Genomic DNA, 17830 nt, shown 5'->3' with positions numbered 1-17830 from the left:
CATGGAACAAATATAAGATTTAAAAAAATAGAAAGGTACTTTGAATAAAGATCATTGAGAGTCTTAAATACATGCAAAAACAGAGCCTGTTACAATGAAAACATACCAGCTTTGGTGTCAGAGGTCTTGGGTTAGAATCCTGACCAATTTGTTTGATAGAAATTCAATAAGTCATGATCATTCTGGGGGTTTCCTCAAGTGCCAAGTGGGGAATTAGCTTAAGTGATCTCTGAGATAGAATCATTCTAGGAATATCACTCAAACACATATTTGCATGTTTGTGTCCATACCTAAAAGATAGACGTATATATACACATATGTGTTGTATGCTTATTCTCTTATATTAAAAGTAAACAGCTATTTACTGAGTATTTAGAAAACTGTGTTTAAAGGGAATTAACTTCCTTTTGCATTTCTTTATAACAGACCACTCAGTAATCAACAATCATTAATCAATGTTTATTATGTGCCAGACACAGTACTGAACCCTGGGGAAACAAAAAAAAGGAAGGAGACAAAAACATGGTACTTGCCATCTAGAAGCTCACATTTTGATGAATGAGACAAGATGCAAATTCCTTTTAAATATATAGTATAATGAAAGGCATTCTCAGAGGGAATACATGAGGAATAAGAACCAATAAAAACTCTTACTGAAGGAAAGATGTGAGCTGAGTTTTAAAGGGACCAATGAAACTAAAGAGATGGATGGAGAAATGCTCAGAAAAGCAAGTAATATAGTTTGACCATAGAATAAATGGGGAAAAATAAGGAATAAGAAGCCAGGTAAAGTAGGAAGGGTTTTGAATGTCTAACAGCATTTTATATTTGTTCCAGCAAATAACAGGTAACCAAGGTCAAGGACTGTTTTTGCATGTCAGCAATGGAAAACTTCTTCTTTGATGATGAAAACAAGGCGAACATAACATCTAAACGTATGAAGAACAGGATGAAACTCACTAACTACACACTAATTTCCTACCACTCCATATCGCCCACCTTGTAACTAGGCATACAGACATAATCTTTTTCAAATCATTTTCCCCCCAGTTCTTGTGAATGAACCCAACAACTTCAAACTTTAAACATGTTAAATGGCCTGGTTTAAAGGGAATTGGTTTGATAGTTGACAAAAGGCAGTACTGAAGACTTTGATGCTCTCCACAGGCTGCTTCAGAATCATGGGCAGAGTCAATGTTAATGGGAGTCTGTGCCATTTAGAAAGAACAAAGAAGAGGACTCTGGTTTTCCTGCTGGGACTTACATAGGTGGCACCATGTAATTGCACAGTCATTCCACTAAGGGAAATTGAGCTCTTCCAATAAGTGATGCTTTGATTCACAATGAACTATATTAATGCAATCACTAAATGCTCCCTGCATTTAACAACTCAAGGATACTTATATTACATTACTGTCACAGAAACTTTATTTTGATGTATTATTTCTATCATTGTAACTCACGTCTTGACTAGCCTTTGTTGTAAAACGAAACAATAAATGAAATACATCTAAATTATAAGGCAGTAAACATAACATGGAGAATGTTCTAACACAGAAGCAAAGAGAGCTGGAAACATGAGAGGGCATATATGTGTATTTGGATGGATCTTCTTCAGTTCTGTGTCTCAAACAAAGGTACTGCCATTGACTACCTGGCTCTCAGGTTCTTGAGACCCTATACAGATTTATTGCACATTACTCTTCTTCACAAATTTCACACTGTGGTTAATTTCACACTGTTGAACTTCCTATGTAATACTCCTCTCTCCCTGCTCTGTTCCTCTACACAAGTTGTCCCTGATGCCAATAATGTACTTTCCTTCTCTGACTCATAGAATCCCTACCATAACACTGTTTGTTAGCAAGTTACCCAGGATCTTTATGAGTCGCCTTAGTACCTCTCCTGGATCTTTTCTTCCCTTCCTGCTCTGAGAGGACCAGGAAGAATAACATTGTGGCTGGACCTAATAGCAGGGACTAGAATCCTAAGTTGATTAATATAGCATAGTTTTCTACATTTTATATGCCCTATTTCAATAGACCTGTGGTCTCATCACAGTTGATAATCCCACCAACAATACAGATTTTGGCATATTTGTACCTTTTCATCTTGTGTGACTATTGCCTAAGCTTTCCCATAAATCCTCCAAAGCAGCAACACTGAACATGTTGGAAGTCAATAAACTTCATGAATAGGAGCATTTGGAGGACGACTTGTTTATAAGGGATGCTTCTTCCATTTGGGCTTTACACAGAACATCCCCCATGCCAGACACAAATGTCTTTGCCGAATATCCATAATAGGTAAACAAATTAGATAGCACTTTAAAGTTTGCAGAACTCTTTATATAATAGTTAGCTTATTTGATCTTTATGACAGCCCTGGAAAGTAGGGTATCATTATACACAGCTAGGTGGCACAGTGGATCAAATGCTAGGCTTGGTGTCTCTTAAACATGAGTTCAAATTCAGCCTATAACTGTGTGACCTTAGGCAAGTCACAATCTCTATTTTCCTCAGTTTTCTCAATTTTAAAATGGGGATCATAATAACAACTTCCTCATAGAGTTCTTATGAGAATCAAATGAGATATTATTTATGAAGATTTTGGAATAATGCCTGGTATGTAGTAGGTATTATGTAAATGTAAGCTATTATTTTACAGATGAATACACAACAAGGCAATCAGATAGAGGTTTTATAGGAATGTTTTTTTAGTCCTTCTTTTAAGTGGCTAGGGACTAAGGTGATAGCTCCCTGGAGAGAGAGAATTTGAGATGGTGGCTGTGTGGGGTCTGAGATAGACCAAAAATTAGTAACCATGAGGAGGGAAAAAGAAGACATCCCTCAGCCACTATGCCTACTGACTAAGGGAGAAAGAATTCTCTACTATAATCCTCTACATGACCTTCCTCTAATCCGTTGCTGAAGTTTCACCTACTTGCCACTAACAATGACAATGGCTGTTCTAGCAAGAACTAATTTGCTTTCTCTGATGCCATAGCACCAGCTTCTCTCCAAGAAGAATTGTCTCCCAGCCCAAACCCCTCTTCTCCCATTTTTCTGTACTGCCAGAGTTCTAAATAAGAATACTTGGGGGCAGCTAGGTGGTGCAGTGGATAAAGCACCGGCCCTGGATTCAGGAGTACCTCAGTTCAAATTCGGCCTCAGACACTTGACAATACTAGCTGTGTGACCCTGGGCAAATCACTTAACCCCCATTGCCCTGGAAAAAAAAATAAGAATACTTTATCAATCTCATTAAGTTTTTGAGAGGAGGCTACTTAAAGCACTTTATAAATGAGAACAGCTATTTTATTCTCAATTTTCAGAAGTGACTTGCTTGTTTCTGTTGAACTAAGAACTTTTCCAAAAGCACACCAGCTTGTTTTTAGCTCTTAGATAGCCTTTTTCTCCAGAGCCTAGCATGATGTGTTACATATAATAGGCCCTTAATGAATATTTGTTAAGCTAAATTGAAATGGCTTGAGGACAATTCTGTCTCTTCTGTGGAGTGAGAATTAGCCCAGCAGAGTACTGTATCCATAAACTCCTCAAGGTCCCAGGAGTTTCTAGCTGGCCAGAGGAACAATACTAAACCTCAAATGCCTTCCTAGAGCAATGTTTGTAATAGCAGAGGAATCAGAATCAAAACATTGATGTCTAGCACAGGGGATGGCCAAACATTTCAAGGCAGCAGCAAATAAGTTGTAAGGAAATATACAGGAGTTTGCTGATAAATATTTAACAAATGGCTCTCAAACCAAAAAAAAAAATTGTTCAGCATGACACACTGTTTAACCTGCATTATTAACATTTTTCTCCATTGCTCTCAAGTCTAGACAATCAAAAAAAACAAAACAAAAAAACAAGACTTGATTTGTTGCATTTGCGAATTTCCAAGGTGTAAATGCACTGAAATTTTAATAATCAGGGGCCAGTAGGAGCTAACTGGCACTCCCTTAGTTAGAACCCAGGGTGATGGTTTCTTAAACTCATTCAGGGAGGAACCCTAGGTGTATCAGCCAAATATTCTCCTATTAACACTTACTTTCCCCTCCAGTTTTTGGCTATAACTGCATAAAAATTGTGAGATCATTTCTATGAGCTTATCTGTGAAGTTCATCTTTCATTTACATATTAAGAAATAAGGCTTTCTCTCTTCTTGTTTGAGATTTATTCATCTGTCCTGATCAACTCCCTGAGGTGTGCTAGGCAGAGCTATGACCAACTCTACTTGTAGATACTTATTTCTGATACTAAAGGTCAAAGGTCAAAGCATTATTTATGAGATAACCTGATGCTGCCTCTAGGCTTTGCTCTGTTAGTGTCAGACTTGCATATTAAATATGATAAGGAAGAAAAATCAATTCACAGTTAGATTTCATATCACTTTTTAAATAAAAAGGCTATTTCATTTTCTTTGTTTCATTAGAAAAGACTTTCATTACGCTTACATTTACACACATACGTGTATGTGTGCACATAGACATTCACACCCTTCAATCTAACAACACCTGTTGCAGATGCCTTGTTTTCAACATCTTTCTGCTCACTAAAGAAGGAAACAATACACAGGGTAGAAGACCTTACATTAAGGTATCAAAGCTGACAGCAGCTGTATCATATCAAATGAAAAGAAGGAAGGGGCGTATAGTTAATATATCTTCTGAGAATAAATAGATTTTATCATAAAGGTATTATTGAACAGATCAAAGTGTTCTTTACACAGCTGATATATCTCAAAACAATTCCCAGTTCTGCCCCTCAGCCCACTCAGATTCACTGCCCTTGGAAACAGTCTCAGATTGAATTTGGGGACACAATTTTCAATTTCACTGGTGTCCCCCTACTGGGGATACTCTTCAGTTCTGACTCCTGTCATCCTTGGCTTCCTTCAAGTCCAAACTAAACCCCCATCTACTATAAGAAGCCTTTCTCTCTGAGATTTATTCTGTATATATCTTTATTATTCACAATTGTTTTTATGATGAGTTCCTTGAGAACAGGGACTACCTTTGCCCTTTCTTTATATCCCCAACATTTGCTATAGTTCCTGGTCCATTAACTCTTGTCCATTCAGTTGTGTCCAACTCTTCCAGACCCCATGGACCATAGCCCACCAATACTCTCCATGGGATTTTCTCAGCAAAGTAACTGGAGTGGTATGCCATTTCCTTCCCAAGTGGATTAAGGCAAAACAGAGTATAAATAACTTCCCCAGGGTCACATAGCCAGTAACTGTCTGAGGCCAGATTTGAATTCAGGTTTTCTTGACTCCAGGCCCAGCTTTATCCATTGAGCCACCTAGCAGCCTTCTGGTACATAATGCTTAACAAATGCTTGCTGAATGACTGAATGGAAAATACTTGGGAAGCTCCCTTTTCTTCTGTACTGCATATCTCTAAATCCCTCTGTGTCTTCACACTTCTTTTCTCTAGCCTCAGATAAAGATGTAGCTCTTCTTGCCAAAACCTAACCTCTTTAGCTGCTTCTTAAATTCCTTTAATACTTATCACTTCTAGGGGCTTTGTGCTCTGCTCATTCTTTTTCTCATCTTCATTCTGTTTCTATCTATTAGCTCCTTTGTTTTTGCCTTGATCTCTCCTCTCCCTAAAAACCCATAGCTCAGTCCTGTCATCACCTCAAGCTATAATCCTGTGTCTTTTTCAGCCTTTCACTGTACAGCTCCTAGAAAGACACATCTATATATGAGCTTCCATTTTGTCACACAACTGCAAAACACTCCCCATCTGGTATATATTCTTGATCACCACAATTGAAACTATGGTCTTAAAAATTTCATGATTTCGTAACTGTCAAAATCCCTGAGGTTCTTTTTATTGCCATTTTTCCATTATTTCTCTATAAATTTTGATACTGCCAAATCCCACATACTGGGATACTCTCTCTTCCCTTTTCGAAAGGATGCCTTTCTTCTGGTTCTGTTCCTTAATTTCTAATCAATCTTCTAAGTATAACTTTGGCCATCATCAGTCTTCCAGCCTGACTGTCACCCCATATTTTTCTCCTTTTTTTGGCTAAACTGCTTGAGAAGACTATCTAAAATAGGTACCTCCACTTCCTTTACTCTCACTCTCTCTATGGTCTGGGTTCCAGCCTCATCATTAAACTGAAACTCCTCTCTCCAAAGTTAATAACAATCTCTTAATTTCCAAATCAAATTGTCCTTTCTCAATCTCATTGGTCTTCATTTCTTTGAAGCCTTTGACACTGTTGATCATACTCTTTTCATTAATACTTTCTTTTCTCTAGGTTTTTGTGATGCTACTCTCTTAGGATTCTCTTCTTGGCTAAGTAACCAATGCTTGGTCTCCTTCACTGATCTTTATTAAGGTCATGTATGCAAACCTTGGGTGTCCCATACAGCTCTCTCCTGGTTCCTCTTCTCCTCTCTATCTAACTTATTTAACCTAATAACCTCTCAGTTCTCATTAATTCAATTGTCACCTTTGTGCTAATTATTCTTAAAGCTACATATACAGTCTACCCATGTCTACTGACCCTCCAGATACACATCTCTATGCCCACTGAACATCTCAACTGGATGTCCTTCAGACATCTTATTATATTCAACATGTTCAAAATTGAAAGCTTCTTTTCCCCCAGTAGCTTCCCCTTTTCCCAGGAGCCCTATTGAGGACACCACCATCCTTCCAGTCACCTAGACTCACAACCTAAGTCTCATCCACAACTCTTCAATCTCATCTACAATATCCAATCTGTTGCCATGGCCTATCATTAACTTTCACAATATATCTTACATATGTCCTCTCCACTGACACTGCCACCATGCTGGTGAAGGCTCTCATTAACTCATCCATGGGCTACTGAAAGAGCTGGTTGGTTGGTCTGCCTGACACAAGTCTAACCCCACTCCAGTCCATCATCTACTCAGCTTTAAAGGTGATCTTCTTATAGTGCATATGACTCCCCTACTCAATCAACTCTAATGGTTTCTTTTCACCTCCAGGATCAAATATAAAATCTTTCATATGGCATTCAAAGCCCTTCATAACCATCCCTCTGCCTGCCATACCTTCCAGTCTTCTCACACCTTACTTCTCCCAAGTACTCTGTAACCCAGTGACACTGATTTCTTTGTTCTTCCTCACACATGACACTTTTTCTTCACATTGTAGTCATTTTCACTTGAGGTCTCCCATGCTTGGAATGCTCACCCTTCTCCTGGCTTTTCTGAATTCCTTCAATATCCATCTAAAATCCCATCTTCTACAAGCCTTTCCCAATCTCTCTTAATTATTTCAAATTTATTCTCTATATAGCTGGTTTGTACATAGTTGTATTTTTTTTTGCATTTCATCTCCCCATTAGACTGAATACCTTAAAAACAAGGATTATTTTTCACCTTAGAAAAGTACCTACCATATAGTAGGAGCTTAATAAATTATATTGATTGACTGACTGCCCTTCATGTTAAGGGTTTGTAAACTCCTCTTGATGTTGGACCTCTTTGCAGTCTGGTGAAGCCTATGGACTCTCTTTTCAAAAATAATGTTTTTAAATTCATAAAATATAGACAGAATGATAAGGGAAACCAATTACAGTAATCAACACCTTTAAAAAAGTCAGAGACCCCAAGTTAAGAAACCTTGTTTATGTAATATCTTCATATATACTGCATACATACATCTGTATAAGAATATATTTCCATGTAAAGATAATCCTTCCTCTCTGTCTCTCTGTTTGTCTCTGTCTGTCTCTCTCTCTGTCTCTGTCTCTCTCCTCTCTCCCTTGATTCAATGAATAGCGGTTGAAGAGATCAACCCCTGTACACTAAAGGTCTTTATTTTCTTATTCAAGAATTTATATTCTTTGACAATGTTTTCTAAATTCCCTCTGGAAATATCACTTATTCCCCATGCCAAAAAATACATGAAGTCACTCATATTGAAGTCTTGGGAACTTCTCAATCATATCCTGGGTACTATACCTTAGAAGGACAGTAAATCTTACTAATGTCAATGTCAAATTAACAAAGAAATGCTTCAATACCCCACTGACCATAAACAATAAACTCTTCTTCCTTCCTTCATCATTACTGGATAATCTCTCCTCTGACAATAACACCATGGATGGGACCCATGATTCCCTAGAGCTCAAGTAGTTGTTTCCTCCTCAATTAGCTCTCCCTTCAAAAAGAAAAGCACAGTCATGCATAGAGCTTGGATCTGGTATGTTGTCACATCTCTTTCTCCAGGATGTGATGGCTCATCCAGGCCAGATTTGGTACGTATTTATGTGGGAAAACTTCATATGTTCAATAGTTTTTCCCTTCTTTCTCTTTGTCACATTCTTCTCCTACATTCCCAGATATGACCTCCTAGGTCTACACTAGAATTTCCTATTGCTTATTTTTTAAATTTTGTTTTATTTATTTTCTTTTTTAGTGAGGCAATTGGGGTTAAGTGACTTGCCCAGGGTCATACTGCTAGTAAGTGTTAAGTGTCTGAGGCCGGATTTGAACTCACCTGAGTTCCACTCCTGACTCCAGGGCGGTGCTCTACCCACTGCGCCACCTAGCCACCCCCCCTATTGCTTCTTTAAAGCCACTTTTACTCTTCATTTTTAAACTTAAATCCCTTCTTCCATTTTTTCAAGGAATATTTCAAGCTTCCTGATAAAATGGAGGGAGAGTTGCTCCTCATGCTTATGCACCTTCTCTTCTAGGAATGAAACCAACATGTCCTTAGATTATAGATAACAGTCATTTGATCACCACAAGATTTTTTTGGCTACTTCTCTTCAATCTATCAACAAAAATGAATTAAGCATTTGCTATGAGCCAGTCAATAAATAAAAATAGCTCCTGCCCTGAGGAAGCTTACATGTTCCTCACTTCTAGACCACCTTCAAACATGTTCCACATCCACACTGGCTTCCAGAACCTCTGGGAGTGACTCTACATTGAGATCAATTCAATGACTACAATTTTCATATCATGAGGTCAAGCCTGTGGTGACTCTCCCCTTCTGTCTTGCCCTCCAGCTTGCTCCACTTTCACATAGACTACCTCCTACCCACCTTCAGTTTCTAGCCTCCTTTTATGATTTGATTTCTTCTATTAGAATGTTGAAATTTCCTCAAAAGCAGAGACTATGTTGTTTTCTTATTTTTCTATCCAGACATAATAAATATTAATAATTTAATGTTCTTTAACAATCACCCAAGCAGGGTGAGAGATAATGAGTATAGGATGCCATTGAGGTTTTGAAAACTGAGTGATTGAAAGTATGGTGATGCCTTCAACAGTAATAGAACCATTCGACCCAGCATCACTCTCAATTCATGTTTCCCAATTTAAACTGGTGTTTTATTGCTGCCTGGGAGTCTTTTGATTTATCTTTTGTTTTAGTTCTTTAACAAATTCCACATAATGGCCCTTCCAGACCTTCTTTCTCCTTTAGCTCCCAGTACCATTCACCCTGGCCACACCCTCAACAGATGATCTTGTTTCCTATCATAAGATCAGTGAACCTGATGAGGGATCCCATATATACCCTTATCTCTACCTTAACACATCACTTTATGTGCTAATTCTTTCATCCTTTCTTTTAATTGCAGAGGAAGCTTTATTCCTGCAGAACATTACTTCTGCACTTATTCCATTCTTCTACACGATCTTTAGCAATGCAGATTCACAGATTTAAGGTTGGAAGTAGCTTAGAGACCATTTAGACCAATGCTCTCATTTTACAGATGAGGAAACTGAAGATAGAGAAGCTAAGTGACTTGCCCAAGGTCTCATAATTAGAAAGTTGTAAAGCCAAGACTTGTACCCAAGTTATTTGTTTTCAAACACCTCTTTTCCACCATAGCATGTTTTTCCATTGACCTTTTCTTTTCTTGAAACACAAATACATTTTTCTTGTCTAAATCATTACTGCTACTGCTAATGATAGTGAGGAAGAGGAGGATGAAGAGGATGATAACCCTTCACTCAATCTTCTTGCTTCCTCTTAATTGCTTTCCTTTTAATTGCCAAGCTTTTTGACCACATAGTTTATACTTAGGGGTATACTATTAACAATCAACTCTCCAGGGGGCGAAAAGTAAGCATGGGACCCTTTTCAATTTAATCTGCACTATTATCATTGTCTCCATCACTTTCATAAGTCTAGACAATCAGCAAAATAATAAATCAGCCATGATTTCTAGTGCTTGTCAATTTCCAAAAATGTAAAAGCTGATACTGAAAATTAACAAGCAGTGACTCTTATTTCTAATTTTCCTTAACTTTTCTGACATACTTGACTGTGATGTTTACTAACTCCTTTTAAATTCTTTCTCTTCTCTTAATTTCTATGGAGCTTTGCTCTCCTGATTGACCTGTCTAATGTTTCTCCTCAGTTTCCTTCACTGATTGACCTTCTTTCTGTCTACCAACTGTGGAGATTCACTAAGACTCAATTCTTCTCTAAGTTTCATTTATATCCTGTCCCTGAGAGCATTTGCATATTCTCATGGCTTCAAGAATCACTTCTATGTTAATGACTTTCAAAATGATAGCTTCATCATTGACAATCTTAATTTCATCTCTGACAGAGCTGCATTTAAAACTTTCCATCCTATTTCAGGCCAATGCCAATAACAATTAGTATTTATAGATATATTTTAAATTTTGGGTGGTGATTTGTATACATTATCTAATTTGGACTTTGCAATGACCTGGAGAGGCAGCTATTATTATCAAACACATTTCACAGATGAATAAGAAATTAAGGCTCAAAAAGGGTATAACTTGACCATGATGGCATATATAGATAGTAAATTTCAGAGGCAGGATCTTAACCTAGATCTTCCTGATGCAACTTAAGTCACTCTATCACATTTCCAATGTATTTTGAATCTAACCTCTTTTTCCTATTTCTTCCTGAACCAAAATAGGATTTGCTTTTCAAACTTGGCAAACACCTTGCACTACTCTGTTCCTTCTTCAAAATCTAATCAACCAACCAACCAACTAACATTTATTAAGTGCCTAATCTTTGCCAAACACTGTGCCAAAGGAAGGCAAATAAATGAACAAATAAATAAATAAATAATGGAATTTAATTAAATAAAAACAAGCCCTGCTTTCAAGGAACTTATAATCTGACTTTCCTGGCATTTGAAGAAAAGTATAGTTCACTCATCCAGTCTGATCCTTGGCCTGAATTAGCTTCTCATAATCAATTCCTCTCCCTGACAGTTGTAGGACAAGATTTTTCCTTTGTAAGAAGGTCATCTAATGTAACATCTAGGCCCCTTCATTCATGTGATTTTTCTCAGGTTATGATCTTAGGACATCAATTAGCCCTATGCCTTCTATATTCTCAAGGATCAAAAAAAGTTTCTCATACTTTGGTATTCCATAAAATTAGACTGAGTGTACATGATCATTTATTTAGAGGGAGAATTTAAGCAATAAAAAGCTGGAACAAAAGCTGAGAAGTATCATAACTGATGCTGAAGAAAGGCATAGAAAAGTAGACCAAAAGTGATAAAGTCTTACCAGAGAATACACTGGGTATCTTGGAAAGAAAGCTTTTGACAGTCCTAATAGGAATTCCATTTTTTTCATCTTGCATGCGTGCTATGACATCTTCCATCTAGAAACAAACAAAAAAAGAAATTAGTCACTTTTAAACAGCAGGACCATTTATTGGTTAAATATGTAAATACATGTAAACATATATAATAAATTGATATGGATAACTCATTTTTTTAACATTTTACGATTCACACATCACTTTGTATATATTGTTACATTTGACCTTCACCACAACTATTCTGTGAAGTAGATATCACAAGTATAAGTATAGTTATTTAATAGTTGGGGAAGATAAGTCAAAGATAAATTAAATGTCTTGCACAAGGTTGCAGGATAGTTGTCTGGCCAATATAGGATTTGAACCCAAACCTTATGAATTCCAAGTCCACTATAATAATCACTAGCTCCTCTGCCTCCCTCTCTCCTACAAAGCAAAACAAACAAAAACCCCAATCAAACAAACAAAAACCCCAATCAAACAAACAAAAACCCAAACAAACACTCACTGCACCAGTTTTTCCAGACTAAGAACTGTTTTATGTCATGATTACTCTTGACTTTTTCATGTTAACGTTTTCAGCTTGATTAGGAAAAGATGGAGAAAGAGTCAGGAAAAAGGCCTATTTCACGGCCCACTGCACTACTAATAAGGGCTTTGTACTTTGGATCTCACCTCCCTCTGTTGCTCTTTCTGGAGTTACAACTGCTGAGATAAGAGTGTGTTTATTTTTGAAGTCATCATGTACCATTGTTGAAGTGAAATTCACACTCCATTAATGTTACCACTACTGAGCCCAAAGCAAAAGAAAACAGAAGTTTAAAAGGCATCTGCTTGGATTTACTCTTCCTATAGTGGGATTCCAAGAGAGTATTTGGAATAAAGTCTAATATCTAAAGCTTCCTGGGAGCCCAGAACTGGACAACAACCTTCCTTCCCTTTGTCCACCTCCATGATCATTTTGCTATATGTCCATAGAGTATATAACACTGTCACATTTAAAGATGGACCAATTAACAGACTATATAACATTTACAAATCCATGACAAGGCAAATGTGATTGACATGAAGATGATCCAATTGGACTCCTTAAAGCAATTCTTAGGCAAGCAGATACTGGTGTTCCTATCACATGTTAAGTCATCCTGCATGTACCATCTCAAACTTCAGGGCCAATAGCATCATCATTCCCACCACCCTGGCAAACTATCCTGAATATAGGACCTACAGAGCAGAAGATGTGAGCCTGTAGATGGCTTGGTGCAACCTCATACCAGTATTATAAAAATAAGTCAAATGACTTTCTCTACTAAGGACAGGTCAATGGCATCCTCACCTATATAACAGAAAAAATTTTCATTTCAGGAATATTGCAGATTGAGAGAATTTTTGCTAACTCAGGCACATTGTACTCTCCCTGCTATATGGCAATAATGCCACTACAAGGGTGGGAATCACAATTTTTCTACTTGGCAAGGGATTCAGAGGATGCAACAATACTATGTTTTTTAGCCACGGTAATACCTGATGACCTTCTATTCAGTCATTGAAAGATAGCAATTTGTACCATTAGAGGGAATATAAACACTGCTGAAATCACAGATAATTAAAGTATTCAGGTGTACTTTTCCTGGTGTCCAGATATATGGGGAAAATGTCTTAAATGTTTTGAATTACAGGGGTTATGTCTATTTTATTCTTTCTATTTCCCTCAATGCATAATATAGGGCCTTATATATAGTAAGCACTCAATAAATATTTGTTGAATTGAGTTGCCAAGAGCTGAAGCAAAATAAATTGGCTTGGCTTAAAGGATATTTCACGTGGATTATGGCCAAGCCTGAGAAAATCTTCCAGCTTCATCATACCTTTTTGGACAAATGAATTAGTATTATTTCATGCTCTCTTGCCCCTGGCATGATGGAATCATTGCCAGAAACAGTCTCTCTCCTCATTCATTTATCAATGGATAAACATTGAGAAATCTTCTCTGCCAATCAAACAATAAATCAAGAATTTATTAAGCAATTACTATATGCCAAGAATTGAGCTAGGCATCATGAAAGGGAAACAGCCCTTGCCCTCAGGGCACTTACATTCGAACGAAGGAGACCACATGCATGTATCTAGGCATGAACAAAATATAGAGAGCAGATAAAAAGACAACCTTGAGGGGAAGGCACTAATACCTGAAGAGCCCAGGAAAAACTTCATGTAAAAACTTGGACTTAAAGTAAGTCAAATCTTGAAGGCAAGAAGGGATTCAAAGATGTAAAGATGATGGAAAAAATGCTTACTAGTCATGGGGGACAGCCATAAAGGTATGGAATGTAGTGTAAATAGCAAGAAGGCTGGTCTGTCTGGAGTACCAAGTACATGTGAGTGATATATAGCACCAAAATTCTGAGGGCTAATGGGGGTAGTCTATGAAGAACTTTAAATGTCATACAAGTTTGTATTTGGTCCTAGAATTAAGAGAGAGTAGTCACAGGGAGCTAGGTGGGGCAGTGGATAGGGTACAGGGCCTAGAGTCAGGAAGACGCATCTCTACGAATTCATATCTGGCCTCAGGCACTTATGAGATTTGTGAGCCTAGGCAAGTCACTTTACCTTGTTTGCCTCAGTTTCCTTATCTATAAAATGAGTTAAAGAAGGAAATAGCAAACTACTATAGTATCTTTTCCAAGAAAAAACCAAATGGGGTCATGAAGAGTTGGACATGACTGAAGCAATTGAACAACAAACACTGAATTTTACTGACTAGAGGAGTGACAGAGAAATACCTATACTTCTGGAAAAGCACTTTGGCATCTTTGTGGATTGATTGGAGTGAAGAGACATAAATTAGGGATTTGTTTCAATATACCAGGTAAGAGACAACAATGGTAGACAGTGTAGATAAAGAAAAAATGGTAGGTATAAAAGAGAGATATAGACAATAAGACTCATCAAGTAATTAGATATGAAGTGGCTAGATAGCACAGTGGATAGAGTGATGGGCCTGTGTAATGATTGGAATGATGCCATCTGCTGGAGACTTACGGTAGAAAAGTTCCACCATGAGGTGAAGGTCTCTGAGGGCAAGACCATGCGTCTTTTCTTTGGTATCAGGAAGTGACATTTGCTTGTGGGAGGAAGAAGGGGGAGACTGGTGCTCTGACTTGCTCTCTCTTTCCTGAGGACTCCAGTGGAGAATGGAACTAGAAATGTGCTCTCCCTTTAATAGATAGATTAAGGTAAGCCTTTCTCTCTCTCTTTACCAAATTCTTATTATCCTTAATAAATGCTTAAAAGTCTAACTCTTGCTAAAGTTTATAATTTATTGGTGACCACTCATTAGAAATTTTAGACAATATAGCTAGAATTTTAGCCTTTACAGATAGCTTTTCTGCAGTAAGTCTCCAGCAGGTGGCATTATTCCAATCGTTACACCTGGAGTCAAGAGGACTTATTTGAAATCCTGCCTCAGATATCTATTAGATGTGTGACCTTGGGAAGTCACTTAGCTTCTGTATGTCTCAGTTTCCTAATCTGTAAATTCAGGATGACAACATAATAACTCCAAGAGTTATTATGAGGATCAAATGAGATAATATTTGTAGAGTGTTCAGCAAAGTATGTGGCACATAGTAGGTACTTACTAAATGATTTTATTTTGTGGGGTGAATTACAGTGATGAGTCAAGGATGAAAGTAAGATGAGAAAAATGAGCAACTGGAGGAAGGTGGTGCCTTCTATAAATAGGAAAGTTCAAATGAGGAAGGATAATTCTGTTTCAGATACATGGGGTTCAAGCCATCTCCGGGACATAAACCACAAGATGTCTCATTGGCAAATGTGGATACCAGGACTGGAGCTCAGGAAAGAGACTGGGGGTGGATATAAAGTTTTAGTGTTGTTCAGTTGTTTTTCAGTTATCTACGACTCTTTGTAACCCATTTGGGATTTTCTTGGAAAAGATACTGGAGTGATTTGTCATTTCCTTCTCCAGCTCATTTGATAGATGAGGAAACTGATGCAAAAAAAGTTAAGTGACTTGCCCAGGGTCCCACAGCTAATAGTTGTCTAGAGCTAGATTTGAACTCAGGAAGATGTCTTCCTGACTCCAGGCCCAGCACTCTATCTACTACTACGCTCTAAAGTTTTAATAATCATTCGTAAAAAGAAAATTGAACCCATAGAAACTGAAAAATTCACCAACAGAGCATAAAAGAAAGGAAAACCAAGGAGAAAGTTTTAGGGTACATCCATCGTTAATGGGAATAATATGGAGAATTATCCAGCAAAAGAAACTAAGAAAGAGCAGTCAGGGAGGTAAGAGGAAACACTGGAAAAAGCAATTGTCTGAAAACCTAGAGAGAGATGAATATATAGGAGAAGGTGATCAATGTTAGACACATAAGAGAAGTCCAGAAGGATAAGGAGAGAGAGAAGGCCATTAGATCTGGCAATTAAGAGGTCACTGCTAAATGTGAAGAGTTGAAACTGGGTGATGAGGTTGAAAGTCAAATTGCAGAAAGTTTAGAAAAGAGTAGGAGGAGAGGCAGTGTAGGCAATGAGAAGAGGCAGGTCTTATTATTTATTTAATAAGAGTTTGCCTGAGAAAGAGAAGAGAGATAAAGTGATATTCTCAGAATCCCTTATTTCCTTCAAGATTTAGCTCAGGGGTGGGGAAAAGAGGGAGGGAGAGAGGGAGAGAGACAGAGAGAGACAGAGTGCAAGCATGAGTGAGAGACTTTCATTTTACCTTTTATCTCTAGTTCCTAGGACAACTTGGCATATCATTGACATTTGGTAAATGTCTATTGATCAGTGTTCTGGATTTTGGGGGATGTCAGGATCTAGTGAGGGTTTTTTAGTTTGGTTCAGTTTTGTTGTTAAGGATGAGAAACATAAGAGAATTTGTGGGCAGCAAGGAAGGAATCAGGAGGAAGGAGAGTTTGAAAATTAGAGACAAAATGGGAATGACAGTGTGAGGGATTTGGTGAAAAAGATGGTGGAGCATGAACACAAAGGCACCTATAGAGGGGTACCCGACCTTAGTGAAGAAAAGACTCACCTTTTTATAAGAGAATGGAGTAAAGGCCTATTCAGTTCTAGTTTTTCTTAACTACATATTTACCTTTAACAGTCTCCCCTTCATTTTTGCAGACCTTTTAAATGTTAGCATAGTAAGTAGGACAAGCTATCAAAACTAGCAAAGAAATAGGGGCAGGGCATTGCTTTGGTAGTGACTGCATAGAAATTCCCAAGCTATGGAGGTGGGATTCAGCTAAGATACTTAAAGAAAGGAGAGCACAATTAGTGTGTGTGTGTGTGTGTGTGTGTGTGTGTGTGTGTGTGTACCTGTGTGTAAATAAAGCCTTACTATTAAATCCTGTCATTTGGGAACATTTCAAGCTACAAGCAGCATTTGGACACAACTAAGACTCTAGGAATGAAAGTGGCTATGGTTTTCTGAGAAAATGACGTGTTGTGGTTGTTGTTATTGTTGTTGTTGTTGTGTGTGTGTGTGTGTGTTGTTTTTCCTTTATGCAAATGTGTGCTTTGCTAATGTGTTAATCTTCTGCGACAGTAGACAGGGAAGTGATTGTGGTGTCTGTATTTTCTCCTCTCCAGGGCATCTAATGTATAGTTTAATGCCCACACTGAAATTAGGATTAAAAACACCTTAGGGTGAATATCATGATGAAACTGCAATACAAGTTCATCAGCAAGCTATGTAGCTGGGTAATATCTCTGGGATTCCTCATCAGGCACTAAGGATTTGCCAGAGGGAATCTCAGAGCTAACACGTAACTGATATAATACATAACAGATTTCAGTTCCCAAATTTATAGATTATTTTTGGTTAATATTTTAAGTAGATTTTTTGTTAATAAAATTACAAGATGTACACGTCATACACAGACAGTTATCTTTAGGTCAAAGACATCTCGACTAAGCCCTTATCTTTAGGCTTATGGTGCTTCTGAATTGTTCCTCTAACTCCTGCCTTCCTGTCATAATTTCCTTAGTCCCTCTCTGAAGGAATAAGGTCTTTTCTTGTCTTCTCCTTATATCTTCATTCTAGTTGCTGACAATCCTTCTTGAGTATAACTTGCCCCTGATTTTTGTACTTTATATCTGCCTCTTAGATTCTGTAACCAATTCTTCCTTTCCTCCTGATACTAATTATGATTATAACCTTTTTGTACCACATAGTCATCATGTTCTTATCTCGACACACCTACTGAATGGGAATGGATTTTGTGT

The 17830-nt window shown here is 37.6% G+C and overlaps 1 protein-coding gene across 6 annotated transcripts in view; it reads right to left on the bottom strand.

The window, feature by feature from the left end:
• Positions 1 to 17830, bottom strand: part of RGS7 (regulator of G protein signaling 7) — a 667489-nt gene that overhangs the window by 356616 nt on the left and 293043 nt on the right. For all 6 annotated transcript variants that reach the window (XM_044002222.1, XM_044002224.1, XM_044002218.1 and 3 more), the window contains exon 3: positions 11539 to 11635. In XM_044002222.1, coding sequence (XP_043858157.1) covers positions 11539 to 11635 — 97 coding nt within the window. The remainder of the gene's footprint in view (positions 1 to 11538; positions 11636 to 17830) is intronic.

Source organism: Dromiciops gliroides, chromosome 4 (genome assembly GCF_019393635.1).
Source record: "Dromiciops gliroides isolate mDroGli1 chromosome 4, mDroGli1.pri, whole genome shotgun sequence".
Taxonomy (NCBI): Eukaryota; Metazoa; Chordata; class Mammalia; order Microbiotheria; family Microbiotheriidae; genus Dromiciops; species Dromiciops gliroides.
This window is presented reverse-complemented; position numbering and strand designations above follow the sequence as displayed.